The following is a 22,739-nucleotide window of genomic DNA, read 5'->3' on the forward strand; positions in this document are numbered from 1 at the left end:
TCTGGAATAAGTATGCCTTATAACAAATCAGTCACTTCTCATGTGCACAGGGAATCATTGATAGAGGTTAGTGATTCTCACCTGGGGGTGATTTTGCCCACCATGGAAAATGTGACCGTGTCTGGAGGCATATTCATATATTCATATTTATATTCATACGGGGCTTTGTCATTAGCCTCTGGTGGGAGGATGATGAAGGGGAGACAGTGAAGTGCCTTTTCATTTTGTCAGGGTAGGTACCCAGGTGATTGTTGAAGTGTCTAACCTAAGGAATGGCCATTACTTTGGGCAAGAAGAGACTACTAACCTTTGAAAGAATCATTGAAATAGAGTCTGAGAATGAAGGTTTTACATATCGAAGGTTTTACATATCGAAGCATAGGTTTTACATATTGAACATGAGGTGGGCGGGGCAAGCCCTAAACAGATAAAGAAGAAGAGAAACTGTTGTGGACAGTTGGGATGTGTGTCTCAGGGTCTTCAAGGATGTGGACTACATTTGGTCTTGTAAGAGTTAAGCACCATGTTTTGAGCAGTACAGACCCTGCGTATTTGTCAAGTGACTGAGTATGCTGAATTGAAGAGAAATTGTTAGTAACAGAAAGAAAGGCACTAGTGGGAAGGGAAAGATGAAGGTTGGCAGGCAGGGAAGAAGTGAGATTCTGACATGAGGGAAAAGGTACTGTGGATCACAAAGAAACGAGAGATCTAGGCCTTGGAGGGCATCCTGGCTGTGCCACGAAACCTTATGGAAGCCCAGGTTTCCAGACTTCATGTTTGTCCCTGACCTGGACCTTGTACCTCACAGTTTGCTTTTTTTAATATGTAGCACATAGGGATAAGGACATTTAAATGATGGGGGTCAGAAACCATTTGTCCCATTCTTCTTTTAATATCTTTTAATGCCCTCCCTCCCTTTTAATATCAGAGGCACTATTTGCTGCATGGACCTAGAACTGCCTCTCTTTTGGACTCAGCTCAAGACTGAGGCATGCCTCCAAAGAGGAGGTTTGTTTATTTATTTATTTATTTATTTTTAAAGATTTTATTTATTTATTTGACAGAGGGAGGGGAGAGAGAGAGAACACGAGCAGGGGAAGTGGGAGAGGAAGAAGCAGGCAGCCTGCTGAGCAGGGAGCTCAATGCGGGGCTGGATGCGGGGCTTGATCCCAGGACTGCAGGATCATGACCTTAGCCAAAGGCAGATGCTTAATAACTGAGCTTCCCAGATGCCCCCAAAGAGAAGGTTTTTGTAGATCACTCTGTTGGTACAGGACTTGGTGTAATTGGCTCAGACGTCCTATTCTTACATTTCTGCATGACAGCTTTTAAGTCCTGTTCCTTTCATTTTTAGACAGTGAAAACTGCTTAGTTGGAAGTGATCACATTTGTCTTTTTTTTTTTAATTAAAATTCAGTTAGCCAACATATAGTACATCATTAGTTTTTGGTGTAGTGTTCAATGATTGATTCATCAGTTGCATACATTTGTCTTTTAAGTTCCTTAAGGGCAGTGACATCTTGAAATGTCCACCAGTAAGACTCATCAGCATGGCTACAACAATGTCTGCAATCCAACTTTGTAGCCAGTCTTGTAGATCTTTTTTTTTTTTTTTAATGTAGGCTCCATGATGTAGGCTCCGTGGGCTTGAACTGAAAACCATGAGATCAAGACCCGAGCCAAGATCAAGAGTGAGACACTTAACCAAGTGAATCGCTTCTGTGCTCCCCCAGTCTTAAATTTTTTAAAAACAGCTTTATTGCTACTAATTTCACAAACATGCTTCTGTTTTCTCATCATGAATTTTTAAAAAAGATTTTATTTATTTATTTGACAGAGAGAGAGATCACAAGTAGGCAGAGAGGCAGGCAGAGAGAGGGGGGGAAGCAGGCTCCCCGCCGAGCAGAGAGCCCGATGTGGGTCTCGATCCCAGGACCCTAAGATCATGACCTGAGCTGAAGGCAGAGGCTTAACCCACTGAGCCACCCAGGCGCCCCTCTCATCATGAATTTAAAGGAGGCACTGCCATCTATGCATACTCAAGCCAAAAGTCAAAGACTTATCTTTGATTTTTCTCTTTTCATTACTTTCAACATCTCAACCCTCAGTGTGTCCTGATTCTACTTCCCTTCCTGCTCTGCTGCTACCACCTTATCCCTTGCCCCTGGACTGGTGCTTCTGCTCCTCATTCCCAGCTCTCATCCCAGCACCTGTAAGAATGCTTATCATGTAGTAGAAGTTCCTTGTGTGTTGAATAAACAAACTGTGAACGTTATTATTGATGGAGGGGGGAGAAGAAAAGTTACTATGATGGGTAGGATTCCTTATAGCCAGCTGGCAAACTCACCAACTTTTAGACCCATCTGATCAAAACTATACATTGTCTCTGTGATGATAATAATCGTGGTCACAGATTTGTTAAGGCTCATCTTTTTTTTCTCCTCCCCTCACCTGTGACAGGTTCTTGACACTCATTTTTAGGATGATAAGCAAAGGGTTTAGAAGTGGCATTGGAGCCAGGAAAGCAGGTCGCTCCTCTTTGGCAATCTCTTGGACAAATCATGAGTGCCATGGGTAGAAAATACATCAGGTAACTCCTTAGACTGTTTGAGGACTGACTGGGTGTAACTATGAAATCACTACAAGGTTTGCGGGGGATGCTAATCTTTTGGGGGCCATGACCCATTTGAGAATTGGGTGATAGCTGTGGATTCTTTACCCAGAAAAATGTGCATATATACACGAATACAGAATTTTGTAGTCCATTAAGGGGGTTCATAGATTGAGCCGTAGCTCATAGCAGGAGTATGTGTAGTTTGAAAATGTACCTTCAAAATGATGTTGTTATATATGAGATAAGTTAAAACATCTATTTTTTAACTATAACCTACAGGAAGTAACATGGCAAAATATCGGCAGGTAGGGATATTGCAGAAAAGAGATTATTTCTTTTTTTCTGATACTTAATTGGCATCACAGCAGTTTTAAGGGGTAGGGAATTGTGAGGGTTTTTTTTTTTTGTTTGTTTCTCAAACCAAGAAAATGAGGATATTGGTTGGTTTTGCCTTACTCTTTTGTGGAAGAGCATGGAACATAAAGCTGCCATTGCTGCAGACCTTGTGTGCCTTTTAACCCGGAGTGTGGGACGTAGATAAAGCCGCGGAGCCTCCGTGGGCCCAGCAGCCGATGGGCGAGCAACTGAGGGTGGAAGCAGGTGGGTGTAGGCACAAGATGGAAGGAGAGAAATTTCTTCAGTATCTACCCAGGTTGAATCCAGCACCCCCCCACTCCCCGGCCACTGCTTTTTCTTCTTGCCCTGTTTTAGTTTGTCTTGGCATCTCCATTAAACAGACACACCAGCAAAGGAGATTGTCCTGTTGGCTTGAAGTTCTTGCAAAAACTTGACTATGTTTTTTATTCCATCTCCTTTGGAGTTAAGGAGAGCTCTTATTTCCAAACTTACACTCATGGTTTCTTGTACTGCTAATGTTTTCACAATCTCAAGCTGGCTTGTTTTTGATAAGTCACTAAAGCAGAAGGTATTTTGTCCCACTACCTAAGCAGTAAAAGTAAGTATGTAATGCTGTAGTACCAGAGTTGTGGGGTTTTTTCCTCCTGCACAATGTATTAACTAAGCAGAAAATTTAAAAGAACAAAGACAATAAAAGTAATGTTTGTTAGTGGTAGTTTGAGATATTTCAGGAGAGATGAGATGTGAAGAAAAGCAGTGGCCATATTTAGAAAGCTGCCTCAAACCCAAGAGTATCTATTGAAGTAAACTTGATGACAGACTTTTTTCCTCTTCATGAATCATTGTATTCCTATAAAAGCGAAAATTCCTCTTCATCTAAACAAACGGCTTCCACATCTGTTTTCTTGGTTTCTCAAAAGGGTGTCTTTGGCTTGCATTTTTTTTTAAAGTGTTTATCTGTTTAAAATGAAATATCGTCAAAAGCAGTTTATACATCAAAATCCAAGTTGGTCTTCAGCTTCTAAGAATTAGTCAAGTATGATCTGTTGGTAATGGTGGTGGTATAGGGAAAAAAGAGCACACTCTGTATTCTGCACTAGGTAAGTCTCTCTCACCATACTCTTTAAGTCTCGTTGATTTATATTTAAGTGTACATGCTCTTTCGGCTCTGGGGACTGATCAAGTAGTTAACTTTGTCATTGGTAGCCCATCCCAGAATTTCAGTGCTCTGGGCTCTGAGTTCCAAAAATAAGTATTTTCCAAATTAGTAGCAGGGGAAAATAATTTGTTGGTCCCATTGACTGAGAACTGACCTATAGTGAGATTGTTTTCTTTAATCCCGTAGTCAACTTTCCGCACTCTGTCACTAAGAGAAACACGCTCCTAACTGGTGTGTGAAGTGCCATCGTGCTTTTCTAAAGCCCTTTTTCAGTTCACAGTCGCTGGTGAGTGTGTGCACCCCTCAGGGGTTTGGGTTTTATCTTTTTTAATCTTTAGCCTCTTCTTGTGTGACCCGCCGCCATGCCCTTGAGCCCATCCTGCCTTTTAAAAATAAAGAATGAGGAGCAGCTGAAGTGCCAGCCCTTTTGCAGCTGACAGGAATCTGATCTACCGCTTGGATTCTTTATCTGGGTACCGGCATGCCAGTGGTGTGTGGCTGGTCTTAGCCGTGCCATTCGCAGTCACAGGCTTTAAGAGGGTGGGAGCAGAGGGGGTTGTCTTCAGGAGAAAGAAACATCTTTTTCCGTAGGGACAAGTCGGGAGAATGGCTGTAGATTGGCGCATGGGGTCCTGCTGCAGGCCACGGTGGGATTTCTGGGCCCCAATCAAGGCGATTTTCTTTCAGGAGGTGGTGCAGGCCTCCTCCCACCCCCTGAGCTACAGCTGTCTGTTCTGTCAAAACAGTAGCTTGCTCTGAGGTCGAAGGTCCATGAGAACTGTGAGACATTTGACGTTATCAAACCCAAATTAGCAACAAAGGCAATTTAATCACGTATGACTTAGTTTCTCTCAAAGGGTGTGAAGAATGTGATTTGGAAACCAAGTGGAACCCCTCCTCCATAGCTCCTTTTTTTCATTTGGACAAGCATGAATCAGAACTGCTTCACAAATGGCACCAAACTTGCCTTAGGAAAGAAAGACTCCCTGCCCCCTCCCAGATGCAGGAGAGAGGCAGGACAAGGATAGCTATGCAGGAGCTAAGGGAGGCTCTCTGTGGAGTGAATTGATTGATGTTCTGTCTTCCTTTTGAGCCTATTGCCGCCTCAAGGAGGGGAGCCAGTGCCTTTGGCTGTTGTGATTGCTCATAAAAAGACAAGTTGCTCCCCCTTCTTTGACCTCGTTTGGAGGGTTAATACAATTATTTGTATTAGGCACTAGCCACCTGTTGGGATCGGTCTCATTAAAGGTCAGCGTGTGGTGCCTGGCTGTCGGTGGCAGCCTGTGTCAGATTTGCCAGTGGCCACTGGTGTGTGTGACACCTGCCAATTGTGACAGAAAGAATGGAGATCTGATAGCTGAAAGGGAAAGGAAGGTGCTAGAGGAGGAATGAGGGATTGGGGGTCCCGAGGAGCACCATTACTGTGCTTTGGCTGCTGGTTCGCCTTGTCTCCCTTTCATCCTCCTGGCCCTTGAGCTCAGCCATCCATTTTGATGGATTCTGTCTGCATGCTGACATTGCTTTGCTTTATCCATTTATTGCATCTCTGTAGAGCATTGGATTTCTTACACCTGAAACTTCTCACATCCCCTCCGTTGAGCATCTTAGCTTCCATCCGCCTTCCTGTCCTCTCCCTTCACATGCCCACAGGCATAGCATATTCATCACTTCCAAAACTGCCCTTAAGGTTCTGCTCCCCAACCTGTTCCCCTTCCTGGATTCCCTGTCTCAGTGAGTGACAGCACTGTCTACCCAGTTGTTAAGCCAGGAACACTGGTTTCATACTTGACTCCTCTACCTCTTCCTTGTGCCCCAAATCCAGCCAGTTGCCGAGTCCTGTAGATTTCACTTCCTAAGTGCCTGTGACTCTCCAGTGCAATAGCTACTGTGCTGTGTCAGCTTCATAACTTTCCCCAGGATGCGGCCCCCACCCTCCGGCTGATAGGTATGCACCACATGTGTATAGTCAGAGAGCCCTCTTTAACTTGTCAGTCCAGTGGTGTCACGCCCCAGTTTAAAGTTGTTAATGTGGTTTACAAGGCCTTTCACAGTTGAGCCTCTCTCCTGCCTTCTCCCTATTTTCCTGAGCATTCTAGCCTTAATCATACTTTTTTATTTTTTTCTTGTTGCAAAAAAAAAAAAAACCTTCTCTAATTTTTTGAAAGTTTAATGTCTTTTAGTCACCGTTGAGAATTTCTCTTTGTCCTTTGGATCCTCACCAACATTCTTCCTCCGTCCTCCTTTGCCTGTTACTCCCTGTAACCTACCTTCCCCTTAGTACATTCTGCTTCTGTCAAGTTTTCTCAAACTCCCACCCCAGGGGCCCCTATACTCTGTGTGTGTCTGGATATATGTATATGTTTTTCCCACATGTTCATCCCACATTTGGTTCTCTAATCCACTGGATATTATACAGTATAGAGGGAAGACATTGTGTCTGAATCATTTATTTCTGTGTTCCGTTTCACCTAGCACATGAGAAGTACTTAGTAAATACTTGGTGAGTGAATGAATCTGTTCTTTTTTGAGATTCTAAGTGAGAGGAAAATTATAGTGCTTCCTACAATTCATATCAAATTCTTGAGCCTCGGCCAGATTAGATGGTGGCAGTGCAATGAAGTCCAAAAGTAAAGGTTTATATATATTTTTAATCATAAGGAGCCAAATCCTGTATAGTCTTTGTATTGATATTTTATCTTATTTGTATTCTACACCTCTGTCCTAAGTGACTTTTCTCAACTTGATACTTGTTGCTTTCAGAATTTCTCTGTATTCCTCCTGGAGAAAGTACAGAAGGTGATGGGATAGGAGGAGATGTGATGCATTATTTGATTGATCCTTAAATACATTTATTCTAGAGGCATGACTGAGCATGTGTTTCTAACACCTGTGTCTCTGGAGAGGTGAACACGATTCCATTTCCCTAAAACTAGGGGAAATGCAGACTCATGTGCTGTGTGTTTGTCTTTAGGCTATAAGATTTTTCTTTGAAGCAGGAACCATCCATATTTTAATCATAGGTAGTTCCTAGAATCTGTTTTCTGAACTTCTACTAAATGGGAGGGCAAAGGAAGGACAGCATTTTCTAAAAAAATAAGTAACAGCTTGCTCTAGGAGAGCATATCGAAAGTACAGTCAGTATGGAACAAAAGTAGTATATATCCTTGGTACTGAGCTAGGGAGTTGTGCACCTCCCCCCCATCCCCACAAGGTGTTGGGTTTAAAAAGTTCTCGCTCCTCTGACCTTCCTTAAAGCAGAGAGTGATGAGCTGTCCCATGGCTACCTTGTCACACACCAGTCCTAAAAAGGAGATTTTGGAAATCAAAAATGCTCCCAGCACAGTGGTGACAGTAACCCCTTTGTCACTCCAGCCCCATGTGGTCTCCAGACCACCGCCTCACTACTCCACCGGGGTCGAGCTTCAGGCCAGGTACTCAGTCATGACAAGTGACAACCTGTTAAAGCTGCTTTTCATGGGGGCTGGGAGCTCAAAGTTTTCTAGTCACATATTCCCATGACCTCAGTTATAACGAAAATGTTGCAGATTCTAGAAAATGCTAATGTCCTTTTTAGCTGTAAGTATTATCTTGATTGCAGTGCTTCACAATTGCCCAACTTCATTATCTGCGCATAGCCAGCCTGACGCCTTCTTCTCAAATAGACAATTATGATCAATTAAGCACTTTCAGGCCTTATAGAATACTTAATTTTATTAGTCAATTATTTGTGCTTTGAAAGAGTTAATGGTAGCTACCCAAGCCATTATTAGAAATTAGTATGTCCCAAAATAGAAAGGCTATTTCCTTTGTGTATGGCACTGCAGTGGAAAATGCCAAGCATAGTTTTTACTGAGTTAAAGGGTGAGGGAAGGCGGAGTGGGGGAGAAAGTTACATGTAAATCATTTAGCCATTAACCTAATGGGTGGATTTATAAATCCTATTACTATAAGCCCTTTTCATTTCCACTGAGGCCTGGTGCATGCTTGATCCCACTAATGTAAAATTCATTCCGTCTAAGTGATTACTGAAGTAAGACACTTTGAGTCAATTTTAATCAGGGTGTGTGAAACTTGCCTGAGCGCCGATGTTCACTAAAGCGCGGACATAGTTTGGCCGTGTCTTAATTAGCCCCCCAGATGAGTTATGCGAGAAGTCAATCAGGGAACCAAATCTGAGCCTTCTGACATGTCCTTGTTTTTCTGTGAGGGAAATAACACTGTAGGGGCTGAAAATATGCAGCTCCAAAGAGGCAAAGATCTTTGGGCGGGGGTGTTTCTAGTCCTGTGGGCATTATGTGAATTCTGAGAAATCTGAAAGCTTGATTCTTATGGCTAATTGGAGGATCTTCAATGGTACTTATATTTAAATGAATCACACTTTCAAATCTGATGTAATATGCGCACCTTCTTCCTAGAAAAATGCATATAGGCACACATTCAAGTTTTTCCTGACAGTTTCAGAGATGTTCACATTTCTTGACCTTAGGTTAATATCTCCTTGCGCTGGTTTCAATCTTGGTGTCTTAGGGTTTGGGTATTTTTTGAAAATTTAGTATTTAAGAGTGTAGGCTTGCGCTTGAACTCTTGTGTTGGTGAGTAGATTCAGCTCAAGGGTGCTTTAAAGCCAACTCTACAAGCTCTCCAGGGTCCCATGTCAAATATAATCCCAAGTATGGCAATAATGCACAGAAGTTCAAGTGAAGCACAGGGGACATGAGTTTTTGAACTGGAGGTTGGAGTGGAGGAATAGAGAGTAAGGATATTGTGAAAGGAAGATTTCTTTAAAGGTGAAAACAGGTTTTTAAAAGTTAAAATGTAAGGTGGGTTTTTTAAAAAAAATGCACAAGGTGAATAAATCTTTGGGGGCAAGGAATGAGAAGACAAGGGAGAAATTCACTTCTCATTTAACATATTCAAAGCCATAGATTGTTGCATTTTAACTTTTTAAGTCAAAATAAGAGCCTTGACACGTTTTAGGGCAGTAATTGAGAGATACTCGTAAATATCACTCAGTGTGTCTGTTAGGGAGGAGAAACCTATCAGAAAGCTTTGTTTATTCACCGTGTTTTATATTCTTTACACATGAGCTATCAGAAGGTCTGGGCTGTAAATTATGGATTTAAAACAAAATCAGTTTATCTGGAAATGAGCCGTATGGGAGAGTCACACTTTCAGTCAAGTTTATAATTTTTAATTTATTTTTTCAGTGTTCCAAGATTCATTGTTTATGCACCACACCCAGTGCTCCATGCAATCGGTGCCCTCCTTTGTACCCACCACCAGGCTCACCCATCCCCTCGCCCCCTCCCCTCCAAAAACCTCAGTTTGTTTTCAGTCAAGTTTATAATTAATGGGCCTTTATCACTGGGGTAGACTTTCATTTCTCTTGAGTGAGTATTTGTTTATCTAACATGCATAGTGCTTGAAGGTGGGGTTAAAACGGATTCACTCTTCACTTCTTTAAATGCATGATGTGTGTGGGTTTTAATAGCCGCTTTCTGTAACCAGCTTTTGTTGTGGAGATGCACTTACGAGTCCATGGCTTTGCTCTTCTCATGTTGGACCACTTGGGTTTGCTTCCTTTTATCAGAACTTAAAAAATAAATGTTTATTGAAATAATTTAATAAATCCTATGTGCCAGGCATTGTGTCAGGTTTAATAGCTGAGCCATGATCTCTCCTTATGATTTGCTTATAGTGTCTTACTTAACTCCGTAGTTGAGTGATGTGCTCTGGTATACACAGAGTACTCTGAGGCTACATTGGACTATTGTATCCCTTAATACCATTTAGCTGGGGAGGCCAGACAGGTTGTTCTGATGGTGTAAAGTTCCTTGTAAAATAAGTAGACATTAAGTAATAAAAATAGCTAATATTTATGAGCACTTATGCACCAGGAACTATAGAAAAGAATTTACATGTGTGACATTCAATGTTCATAGTAGCCCTATTGTAAGGAAGCCGTGGTTATTGTCTCCATTTTACAGTTAAGTGTTGGGGCACAGAGAGGTTGTATTGTGTGCTTGAGGTCACACAGCTTGTAAGCAGTGCTGTTACACTTTGAACTTAGGTAGTCTATATCAGTCAGGGTTCTCCAGAGAAACAGAACCAATTTGGGGAGTGTATATTTGGAGGAGAGGTGGAGAGAGACAGGAAGGGAGAGAGAAAGATTGATTGATTGATGAATTGATTTTAAGGAATTGGCTCATGGGATTTTAGGGGCTGGCAGGACAAAATCTCAGGGCTGCTCAACAGCCTGAAGACAGACAGACAGACAGCACATGAGTCTGCAGTTTCCTTGGGGGACTTCATTCCTTTCTTGCTTAAGGCCTTCAAATGATTAGGTGAGGTCCACCCACATTATGGTGAGGATAGTCTGCTTTACTCAAAGTCTACTGATTTAAATGTTGGTGTCATGTTAAAAAAAAAAAACACACCAAAAACAAGAAAACCTTTACAACAACATCTGGACTGGTGTCTGACCAAATAACTGGATATCACTGCCCTAGCCCAGTTGACACACAAAATTAACCATCACTCAGCCTAACGTCTGAACCCATGCTTTGGACCACTGTGGGCAAAAAGCATGTGAAAAGCACAAAGGCAAGAAAAGAGCATAGTGGCTTGTTCAGTGAACTCAGCATATTTCAGGAGGGCTGAATTGAAGGGTGCATGTGGGACGCATTGGAAGGTGAGTTGGGCCTCAACTATATCATGAGTCTTGGGCAAGCTAACGGATTTAAATTTCATTGCAAAGAGTACATTTTAGAAAGAACTGGCAAAGCATGAAGAATGGTTTGAAATAGTGATCCTGGAGACAGGTAGGCTGAGTGAGTGGTGAGAACTTGAAGGAGGCAGAGCACATCAGCAGGAAGAGAAAATCTCCTGTGAGACTTGTTAGCTCATTGGATTAGAAGGGAAGTCAGTTCGAGGCTCTTAGCGAGGCCATTTATCCTGTTTGGAGCTGGGGAGGGTTTGGAAGAGACCGATGGGGTCTAGAAGGAATCCTTATGGGACAGACAGTGGAATATGCGCTTGGAGCAAGAAAATGTTGTCATTTTGTGTCACTGATTCTCAACCAGGGGCAGTTTTGTCCTCCAGGAAACATTTGGCAATATCTGGAGACCATTTTGCTGGAGAGTCTGTGTGCACGCCTGCATGCATGCTACTGGCGTCTAGTGGGTAGAGACCAGGGACAGTCTCCCCATGACAAAAAATTCTCTGGCCTAAAATGTCAGTAGTGCTGCGGTTGAGAAGTCCTGAGATATATATATATATATATTATATATAATATATATATTAGATATTAGATATATCTATATCTATATCTATATATATGATGTTTATGTATTCTCCTGGGGGAGACGGGGAGATCCCAACAGAGGGTGCCGAATATTTTATGATGGTAAACATACACTCACTTATATTAAGGGCATTAAGCTATATGCAGACAACTTGTGAGACCCTAAGTATTTCTGTTTATTTTACAACCACATAGCCCTTGAAAGTAATCTAGAATATGGATCTATATTCTTATAATGCTGATGGTCATTGTTGGACGTATTAGTGCCTCCTTTTCCTAACACTAAAGAAATGAGTGTGGTTGAAACACAAAACAACCAGATAGGAGGATAGAGGTGTTTCTACTTGTCAAACTTTGGATTCTAGATTTTTAGATCTGGGAGGAGTCCCTGCCTCTTCATTTTTAAAATGAGGACGCTAAGACCTAGAGAGGGAACCCAGCTGGCTCGCAAATCACTTAGCTACTAATTGGCAGTTTAAACTAGTACTCACATTTCAGACTCCTGACTTTTCTTTAAACTCATATTTGTATAATGTTTTATCTTTGCTGTCCGTGTTTTCAGCATGGAGTGCTTTTTAGTTCCGCATATCTCAGGGACCTGGGTGGTACTTTTTTCCCAGTTTTAAAGAAGGTAAAACTCAGGTTTAAAGGCAGTAAGGAAACCAGACAGGAATGTTAAGTAGTAGAAAATCAAAGTAGGGCGCTTATTAAATCCATAGTCTATGCTCCTTGAGCATCTTATAGAGAAGACACACACCTGAGAATAACAGGGAATAGGAAAATAAGAAAAAGGCAGTCGAATGTAATGAGGATGAAGTAAATGTGTGCCAAGTGAGAGAACTGAGTAACACAGAGTCCTGCTTGGAAACTGCCGAAATTGGGACTCGGAAAGCTTAGATAATGGTTGGATTACCAAATATCATAATATTTATATTTCTTCTACTTTTCTCTTCCCTATCCTTCAAAACCATTCATTTTGCTACCCCTGTTATGCTAATGTATTTTTTTTTAAACCTTTTGAGTTTAATTCTCATTTTATGTCATCGGTAACAGAAGAACCCTAAAGCCATTGAGATTTCAGTTGTCATTCTGTTCATGCATTATTTGTTTAGGATTTGACCTCACCCACCATTTTTTTTAATTTACAGGATTTCTGTTGCGTTTAGTATCCGTATCATACATCATCGAAGTGGGTTCTTGTTGTTAGTAGGTGTCACTGTGATAGACCTGTGCTTTTGGAAAAGGAGCTTGAAACTTTTTTTTTTTTTGGACCATGGAAAATTGGTGTTTTCTCACTTTCATTTTAGTATTCATAAGCACAGTTTTAGTCTATAACACCGTTTAAAACCATTTCCTATCTTTTAAATGCATTGACACACACCCGTATTCTGTCCTGACAAAAAGTAAGGACCCCAGCTTTATCCCAGCCTTGGCAGAAGTTGTAAATATGCACAGCAGTAGAAGTTGGTCTTAGGTCTCTGCCGCTGATAAACCTGGCGTCATAAACATGCTCTTTCCGCTTAGTAAACCACATTGTGGGTGTATTCCTGAATACATTATTTTCTTTAGGAAAGAGTTCTTTTAAATACACTTTACATTTCCCTTTAGTCCCCACCACCCTTCACCAGCCTTCAGAGGCTCAGATTAGGGTTAAAACACTTTTTCGTATTATTTTAATTATTGCTCTCCCCACCCCCAGCCCCATTCCTTTCCTGTTTCCCCCTCCTCTTTTCCCCTAACGGTACTGTTCTGCAAAGCCTGCAATGATTGATATGATGGCAGTGCTGTCATTCTTTTTAACCAAAAAAAAAGTCATTTTTGTTCTAGTTATTTTAATAGAGTCCCATTAAAGATGTATTGCTGACTGAAATACCGGCACGAAGGGCTCTCACTGAGCTGAGCCCAGGAATTAAGAAGTCAGGAAATCGGCTGCTGCATTGCAAGAGAGCCTTGTGTGACACCGAATCTCCTGATTGGGGAGATCATTACTGCTATTATGACTCGACTTGCGTAGGAATTTTAAATTCCATCTGAATGTCAGTAATAACCCTCTTAGCAAATTATCCTGAATAAAATCACGAAGGCATTTTATATAATAGGTGTTGAATTACTGGATAGATTTGCTAATTAAATACTCTTTGTTCTGCTGCAGTTGACATTACAGGGTAAGATCTTGAACAATTATTCTCAACAGCTGTACTTTGTTAAGGGAAAAATTAACCACAAAGTTTATTTTTTTACACTTGAAGTTGGCAGATTTTTGAAATGTGCTTGAAAAAATTCCATCATCCAATTGGTAATGAGTAGATAAATATGCAGGTGTTGCTGTGAAATCAGATAACTGCAGACTGCCTTATTAATGAATTTAGCAAGCCTTTATAGCCCTGTTTTCTAGCTGTTGGCACTTACAAAATGATTTTCTGTCAGAATGGGTAACTTTGATATTAGGCTTGTCAATTTGAAGTGAACTTAGAAACGGACATCTGGTAGCCACTGTACCATGTGTCCAGTAGACTTTTCTTGATACCTGTGACTTCTTTAAAAATCCATTTCCTTAATGGGGAAAATGCCTGTGAGGTGTAAGTTTTCAACTATTGGCTTCCAGAACAGTCATGTGGTATGGGCTTTTTAACAAGGCAGTGAAACATTCTGAACAGAAAATGAGACATAAGGTCCAGCTTCTAGTTCAAACTCTTGACTAGTTCTGTTATTTTGGGTAAAATCACAGGGCCTAATTTTACTCATCTATAAAATGGGGTTTGTAATACTGCCCACTCCTTAGGATTATTCTTTCAGCATTTTACAAATAATCGTTACTAGGTCCTGTGCACTAGGCCCTGTGCTTCATACAAAGAATTTGGTAGCCCACAGGATATCTAACAGCTGAGCCCTCTCCAGTGAGCAGTTTGAATCAGGGGTGGCTTTTGGGTGATGCTGCTAATGAAGCACTTGGATAAACCTTGGTCTGGACAGGGCACTGTGGTACCCACTATGTATAAGTGCTTTAGAAGAAGCATGAGAGGTCAGGGTCAACCTGGTTGTGGGTTGTCTCCTATAGAATGGACTGAAGAGTTGATGTGCTGTGGTGAAGACCTTGAACCTGAAATGGAGCATAGTCATCAGCTATTGTTGAGGTCCCCAGGAAAGATGGTGATAACGCTATCCTCAGAAATTGGTGTAACCTCTGTGGAGAGCTATTTGGCTATATCTATACAAAATTTGAACCCATATAACCTTTGGTCCAATAAGTCTTCTTATAGGTGTTTTATCTTGTTACTAGCATTTTATTCATGTATAAAGATTATTTGTTGAAGTGTGGTTATAAAGGTAAAGATCAGAAACAACCTACATGTTTATTACTAGAACATTGGTTAGATATATCATGATCAATTCACACGATGGAATACTGTATAGCCATTAAAAAAGAATAAGGCAGCCCTGTGTGTGTAGATGGGAAGTCATCTCTAAAATAAAGTATCAGGTGGAAAAAAGTAGTTGCAGTATAGTCTTTATGTTTTACTTCGTTTTCTACCATTTTTGTGCGAAAGATCCAAAACCAGTTTTCTTCTGTCAAAGAGAATATGGTTTTGGTAGCAGCCCTCAGATCATGCGTGGAAATGATTGTGAGTTGGTGGTGGGAGAGAATAGAGGCGGTGGGAGGTCTGAAAGATGAAGGTTGCCAGTACACACTGGAGGTACACTCAAGGGTGACATAGTGGGTTTCATCCATGGTGTGAAAGAAGAGTAGAGGAAATTGGTTCCTGCATATACCAAGTTGCAGTGAGAGGTTGACAAGCTCTGTCTGAAGTATTTTACTTAGGTAATGGTTACCTTGTGGAGTTGTCTATTGTGATGAGGAAAGCAAAGCCTGGTGGGGTGGAAGTGGGGAGGGCGAAGAGAACTTGTGATGAGCAGTTCTGTCCTCACTGTGATTAATTTGGTTGATCTCATTATTGCCCTCTTCCTGAAGGGATTGTCAGATAGTCTCCCACAATGCATTTCCCTGCAATTTAGATGTTTAAAAGTGAAGATGAAGTGGAGGAGAGTGAATGCTTTTTAGGAGTTAACTGAATTTCAGGAAAGTAATTGGGATTGCTGTGAGACCCTTCAGTCACCTAGCAAATGATTTTTTGAGCACCTGTCACATGTGAAGCCTAGAGTTAGACACAAACATGTGCTCTGACCTCTAGGAGCTTGTGGTCTAGTTGGGGAGGGTACAAACTCTCAACTGAAAACTGTTTTCCGAATGGGATTGTCATGATTATCTTAGGACAGTGGTCCTTAGCTCTGCCTGCAACATGAATATCTGGAGAGCTTTTTCAAAAAATTGCTGGGGCTAGTATTGGTATTTTTTTTTTAAAGATTCCTCAGGTGTTCCAGTCTCTACAGCCACTATTAAAACCATTGATAAGGGGCACTTGGGTGGCTGTCCTTTAAGGGTCTGCCTTTGGCTCAGATCATGATCCCGGGCTCCCTGCTCTCCATCTGCCTCTACCTCTTCCCTCTCTGCTCATGCTCTCTCTCTCTTTCTCAAATAAATAGAAAAGTAAATCTTAAAAAAAAATTGGTTAGCCTAATCCATATTCACCACCACCCACCACCCTCAGAGCAAGGGAACTTTCTTCTCTAAGAACACAGGACAGTGAATGCCTGATGAAAATCAGGAGACTGTAATAAAGGAGAGGAAGCAGTGGAAGTGGAAGTAAGGGGTGGATGTAAAAGATAATCTAAGTTCAGGGTTTATGGGGCTCTGTAACACACGTCTCCAACATGCAGCTACATTGGCCTAGGGGCAATCTTGTCTACACATATTATCTAGACGTTTATTTCCATTCACCGAATATTTATTGCACCCCACCTTTGTAGTGGGCACTCTGCTAGATCCAGAGAATGTGTGAAGGTCTACTCCCTGTCTTCAGGAAATTTACAGTCTTGAGAAGAAATTGAAGTCTGGTGCATATATATTTATTTTTTTCACTTTTTAAGATTTTGAGTACCATGGGTAAGAATTGCCAGATTTGAAATGCTCTGTTAAGCTTTTGTTTTTCAGTCGTGCAGTTTTATTTAAATATCAGTAATAAGAATAGCTTGCCTTTTTACTATATCATAAAGGCATGTTTTTATTATGCATGTTTATTAAAAATAGATCTTTACATAAATCTTAAATATTTACAGTAGAGCTGCTTACATATCTCTGGCTAAGAATCAACATAGAGTCCAACTTACTTTTAGATTATGTTGATATTACTGTTATTTTGAGGGTTGTGGTTAGAAAACCATGAAGAGCTTTAAAAATGTATGACCAGTCATTGGGTTATCTATCTCTGTGTGTACCTACTTATGTTTATGGTTTTGTAACAATGTAAAGCATTAATCGTGACTTTTTCTTTCATTTAGATTTTGATGCATACAAAGGAGATGGTACAGAAGGTAATGCTGAGCATTTTCATTATACAGTGACTTATAAATATCATACATTGTGACATTTTTGTATTCACGGAAAATTGTAACCCAAACAGACTGGAAATGGCTTCTTAGAATGCCTGGTTTACGTTTATAATCCCTCCTAATGGATTATAGCTTTTTTCTTTTACTAACACTGATATGATCTAGCCGCTGCTTGAAGCCTGTATGTGAGTGTTTCAAGCAAATTAGTAACAGTGCTAATTAGAGTTTACTTCCAGGTCTTAATACTGTATGTGCTCTAATGTTGTTTGTTATGATTGATTTTTTTTTGGCATTCTTCATATTCTACTGAATACTGTTTGAAACTGTGAGGAATTTCGTATGGATTTGTGCCCCTGAATTTTCAAAACCCATTATGTTTCTGCTTTATAAATTGCCATGACCCCTAAGCTTATGGTACAGTGGATAAATATAGACCCCTACCTTCCTAGTTTCTTCTCCTCCTTTATATTATTCAGTTCCAATTTGTTTCCATTGAAACCAGACATTTCCCCTGCTCCTCTGCTGTCTGTTTTAAGAAAATTAGCTAGATTTTCTTAATGTGGCAGTGGCTTTCCTTTCCAGTTTATTAGAGCTTAATCTTTGATTGTACTCCTCTGACAATATGGATAAGAATAAACAAACTTTTGAAAAATCAACAGAACCTGTAATTTCTGTAGTATAGAAAATCTTGAGTTTCATTGTATATGATGATCACTGTGTTTTTGTTGTTAAGTTTTATAATTTTTGCTTTTTATTAGATGAATCTTGAAGTTATTTATGGAGATACAGATTCAATTATGATAAACACCAACAGCACTGATCTGGAAGAAGTATATAAATTGGGAAACAAGGTGAAATAATTTGATGAAATTATCTTTTAGCTACTTTTCTGAATTCTCTTTTAACATGGAACTTCATAAATTCACGTATGTATACGTGCATGCTTCTGAAAATAAGCTTTGTGCTCCTCATTTCCTCATCCTCTTATTTTTCTTAACCTCTGCTCCAGTTATTGGTTTTTAAGGGTAAAATTCAAAGGAGAATATTTTTTCCTTAAGTGACAAATACATTTTTACTTTGTAAACAGTGTGAGATGTTTTCATCTTGTTTCCAAGTCTTGTGACTGTGATGTCATACTTCTGTGATGTTGGGCTTAGGCCTCGCTACAGTGATATCTCTGACTCTGGGTGTTGTTCTGTGTCTCGCAAGGGGGTTCACACTCTTCACATCCTTTGATCTTCTGTGTGTCTACTTTCTGATAAAAGCGAAAAATTTTTAAATTTAAAATATAGGGGCACCTGGGTGGCTTAGTCGGGTAAGCATCTGCCTTCAGCTCAGGTCATGATCTCAGGGTCCTGGGATGGAGCCCTGAGTCAGGCTCCCTACTCAGCAGGAAATCTGTTTCTCCCTCTCCCGCTGCTCATGCTATTTCTCTGCTCCTCCCCCCCACCAAATAAATAAATAAAATCTTTTTAAAAACAAAATTAAAATATGGTCATATTTATACTTATCACATTATCATGCATGGGGAGAAATACATCTCTAGTAGTAGTCACATGGGTTTTATATGCTGATATGGATAAACACCTATTTACATACATGTACACCCATTAATAATTTTTTATAAGAGTACTTAAAATATATTTGAAAAGGCAAGTGGACATTTAGAAGTCATCATTTGTCGCCTCCTAATTGCAGTTTACAATTAGCAAGTGTTTCTTTAGTACTTGCTATGTTAAGATCTTGTCCCAATAAACTAGAACTAAGATAACACCTTACAAAGTAACAACTTCCCTGCCTTTCTCCACTGGTATGTGTGAAATGTGACTTGTAGGCTTCACCTGAGAACGGGCCTGGCCTATTGTCCTCATATTGGGCTTCAAAAAGTTGTGTATTTTCCTTAGCGGTGATTGGCTGTGCCTTGAGCCTATCAATAAAGAGCAGGTGCTTAGTCATTTTTTTTCAACATATAGTTATTTCCTTATATCTAAGGTGCTTTGGGATGTACAGGAAGATCTTAGACATTATTTATTTTTAAGATTTTATTTATTTATTTTAGAGAGAACGCATGCACATAGCGGGAAGGGGAGAAGGAGAGTGAGAGAGAGAGAGAATTTCAAGCACACTGTGCACTGAGCGCAGAGTGTAATACGGGGCTCCATCACAGGGCCCTGAGATCATGACCTGACCTAAAACCAAGAGTCAGATGCTCAACGAACTGAGCCACCCAGGTGATCCTTAGACATTATCTTGATAGTCAAAGTTTTACTTATTTCTAGCCACATATCTACTTGTTGGACTATTTGGTCTCTAATTCAGTAGTTCGAAGGTAAATACATATGCATTTGGTTTATATATTCAAAAAGACTATTTCATAATTTCTGTAAATTTCCTGGGGCGGGCCCTGCCAATTCTGTCCTTTGGTTGAATGGGATGATATATTTATATTACAGTGTTTTTTTTCAGTCTGTTTTTATCCCTGTGCTCTTTCAGTGATTTTGTATCATACTCAACATAATACTGTGTTCTCTATCACCTGAATAAATGCCTTCTAATCTTGATGAATTCAAGTTGTGTTTAGATTAACTTCTGGGAATTTGTAGCATGTTTATCTTCTTCTTGGTAGATGTTGGAGAAGCTAGTATTAATGCTTGAAATTTTCACAGGTAAAAAGTGAAGTGAACAAGTTGTACAAACTGCTTGAAATAGACATTGATGGTGTTTTCAAGTCTCTGCTACTGCTGAAGAAAAAGAAGTATGGCGCTCTGGTTGTTGAACCAACATCAGATGGGAATTACTCCACCAAACAGGAGCTGAAAGGGTTAGATATAGTTAGAAGAGATTGGTGTGATCTTGCTAAAGAGACTGGAAAGTGAGTTCAACTTTCATTTTTGCTTTTTTTTGTTTGTCTGTAAAAACTTGGAGTACTAATGACATGGAGAAGATCTGTGATTCAGCCAAGCTCAAGGACACAACTTCTTTGTTGTTGTTGTAATGTTATATATTAATGCTTCTCACTTATTTGGAGTGGAATTTCCCAGGTAGTTTACAACTTAAAGCTAAATTTGCTGAGTAAGAGGTACTTGCTATAAGATACATCTTGGGACTTGTAACTCACAGTGAGGGTGAACCTTCACATTTTAGCTCCCTACAGAGTTGGTTTCATTGATGCTAGCTTGTGTCTGTTTTGTTTTGCTTTCATATTCTCATTAGAAAATGCCTTGTGGGGGCACCTGGGTGGCTCAGTCATTAGGCATCTGCCTGGGTTCCAGTCATGATCCCAGGCTCCTGGATTGAGCCCTGCATTGGGCTCCCTGCTGGGCGGGATGCCTGCTTCTCCCTCTCCCACTCCCCCTGCTTGTATTCCCTTTCTTGCTGTGTTTCTCTCTGTCAAACAAATAGATAAAATCTTTAAAAAAAAAAAGAAAAGAAAAGAAAGTGCCTGTGTTGTGTTCCTGAATCATTGTAGAGCCTCTTTAGGAACATAATTGTTAAGGTCTTCCCATGTCGTGGCTTAAATATTCTCGGATTCATAGTGGACCATGGACTGAGACTTTGTTCCCATCTGTATCATTTGTGTGTAAAGATTCTTAGGAATCTCTTGCAAAAAGAAAAAACAATAAAATTCTTACTAATCTTAGGTTAGTTTAAGAGCTAGTTCTCAAATACCATAAGTACCTCAGAAATAATAAATGTCATGGCTGATCCCCTAGCTTTGCAAGTGAGACTGGAAATTGTGATGCTAAGGCCTGTTTTTTTTTTAAAAGGGTCACATTAATTTATAAAGCATCCATATAGAAAAGCCTGAATCCTTAGGTATTTAGTGTACCATCTTTTTAGATATTCCTGTTTGATGAGCCTACCCAATTCTGAAAACAGAAGAATTTTTTTTCTTTAAAGCAAAATTTAAATTAATTTTAATATTGCCAAATATTCACACTTTTTACTTATTTTCTAGTCTTCTTGCTTTCAAGTTGGGAGCTTGAGCAATTGTTGCTTCTGCAAAACCGCTCTTGATTAGGCAAAGTTGATCATCCAACTATAGGTCACTGTTAGCCTTTTATGAAATGAAGTTTGAAATGCTTCATTGCCCCCAAATGTACCCAAAGATGAAACTACTTTGTATAGACTGTCGATTAGAGTGTTCTCTTCAGCTTTGTGTTTTCTAAGAAAAGATGCATCATAATAGAAGTAAATTTCTCTGAGTTAGAAATGTATTAGTAATTAAAGCTATACAAATGTTTTTGTCAGGGTTCTTTTTCTGACAAATTATAATGCAGCTGTCAAACCCTCGCTCTGCATTTTCTCAGAAATGGATAAAATATTGGCTTTTTTACTCCTTTTCTTTTTCTCTTTTCCCTTGTTTTTTTGAGGGGGTCTGGTAGAATAATAAGTTTTTCAGGGATAGCGTAAGGTTGGAGAACACTGAGGAATATAATGAAGCTGAAGAAAGAAAAATTTGAAATCTTTGGGTTTTAAGAAATTTGCATAAAGAACTACATTTCTGCTTACCTAGCTGATGGTCATCTCAGCTTGGTGATATCAGAGATAGTATCTTGGTGCTTTATGGGGAAAGTGAAATTTTTACCTTTTAAAATTTTTAACCTATGAGTATAACCGCTTGTGAATTTTGTAATTGCATATATACAGTTGTGGATGGAACACATACCTTTCTCTCTCCACATTTTGTATGAAGCCTTAGCTGCTGCATTAGAAAATGGTCTGTATGTTTAAGGGCAAACCTGACATTCCAAGGTTGGTAAACCTTTGGTAGAGTTAATGTTAAAAAACAAATAGTAACGGCCTTTTGGACATTCACTCTTATGTTAGCTTTCAGTACAGCTCTTGTCCACATGTTAATCTAATGGCATTTATCTTCCTTTTCTCTCCTTTATTAATAAAGTATAATATTAAAAAAATGAATCCCTCTCTTTCTTTGCAGCTTTGTCATTGGCCAGATTCTTTCTGATCAAAGCCAAGACACTATAGTGGAAAACATTCAGAAGAGGTTAATAGAAATTGGAGAAAATGTGCTAAATGGCAGTGTCCCAGTGAGCCAGTTTGAAATTAACAAGGTAAATGTAGCATTTATTGCCGAGCCCAGCTGCTGCCGTGTGTTTTTCGCCTCCTTCAGCTAGTTGAAGAACCACCTCATCCTTGCAATTGGAATACATTCTAGCTGGTGATGAAAGCTGCTTAACAACTAACTCACTGATGGCGCATTAGCACACCACTCTTCCTCTTCCAGCCGCTGGTGCCGCCGTGTCATCCATAGGGGCCTTCTCTCTCCGTTTCTTACTTGATGGAGGCCTCGTTTCCAGAGATTCTGTGGAGTGATGTAGTTGATGTTTAGGGGACTAGAGAGTATTAACTTCTCCGTAGTCCTCCTCATTTATAGTTGTTTGGGAGGACAGGCCTGTAAGCTTAGAGAAGAAGAAAGATGGAGATAGAGTGCCTGAGAGAGAGAGAGAGAGAGGGGGAGAGTGTGTGTGTGTGTGTGGCGGGGGGGACATTCACAGAAGGTGATCCTTAGAGGTACTGCAATCAGAATGCTTTTTTGGGGACATAGTTCTTTAGAATTAAGATGGCGATAGCATTTTCTTTATAGCCAGAGGGCTTGGGCTTTTATTTTCTTTTTCAACTGTGTAATTTAGGCTTTATGGGCAGTCTTAGTTGTTGAAAATGAGGAATCATTTTCCTTACCTAATATGAAAAATAAAACCTTGGTTTCCAAAGTGCTGTGTAATATAAGATGTTAGATTGCCGATTTCCTTTCTTCCCCCCATTTAAAAAGAGTACCCTTACATATTCAGAAGCCAATTTTGTGAATACCATTTTACCCATTTTGTGATAAATAG

General features: G+C 40.0%; 1 protein-coding gene across 1 annotated transcript in view; it reads left to right on the forward strand.

Annotated features, from left to right (window-relative positions):
• The window catches only part of POLA1 (DNA polymerase alpha 1, catalytic subunit), a 304,615-nt gene that overhangs the window by 99,650 nt on the left and 182,226 nt on the right, over positions 1–22,739 (forward strand). The window contains exons 27-30 of the mRNA XM_045996009.1: positions 16,831–16,863; positions 17,640–17,732; positions 19,548–19,753; positions 21,824–21,956. Coding sequence (XP_045851965.1) covers positions 16,831–16,863; positions 17,640–17,732; positions 19,548–19,753; positions 21,824–21,956 — 465 coding nt within the window. The remainder of the gene's footprint in view (positions 1–16,830; positions 16,864–17,639; positions 17,733–19,547; positions 19,754–21,823; positions 21,957–22,739) is intronic.

The sequence above is a fragment of the Meles meles genome, chromosome X (assembly GCF_922984935.1).
Source record: "Meles meles chromosome X, mMelMel3.1 paternal haplotype, whole genome shotgun sequence".
Lineage (NCBI taxonomy): Eukaryota > Metazoa > Chordata > Mammalia > Carnivora > Mustelidae > Meles > Meles meles.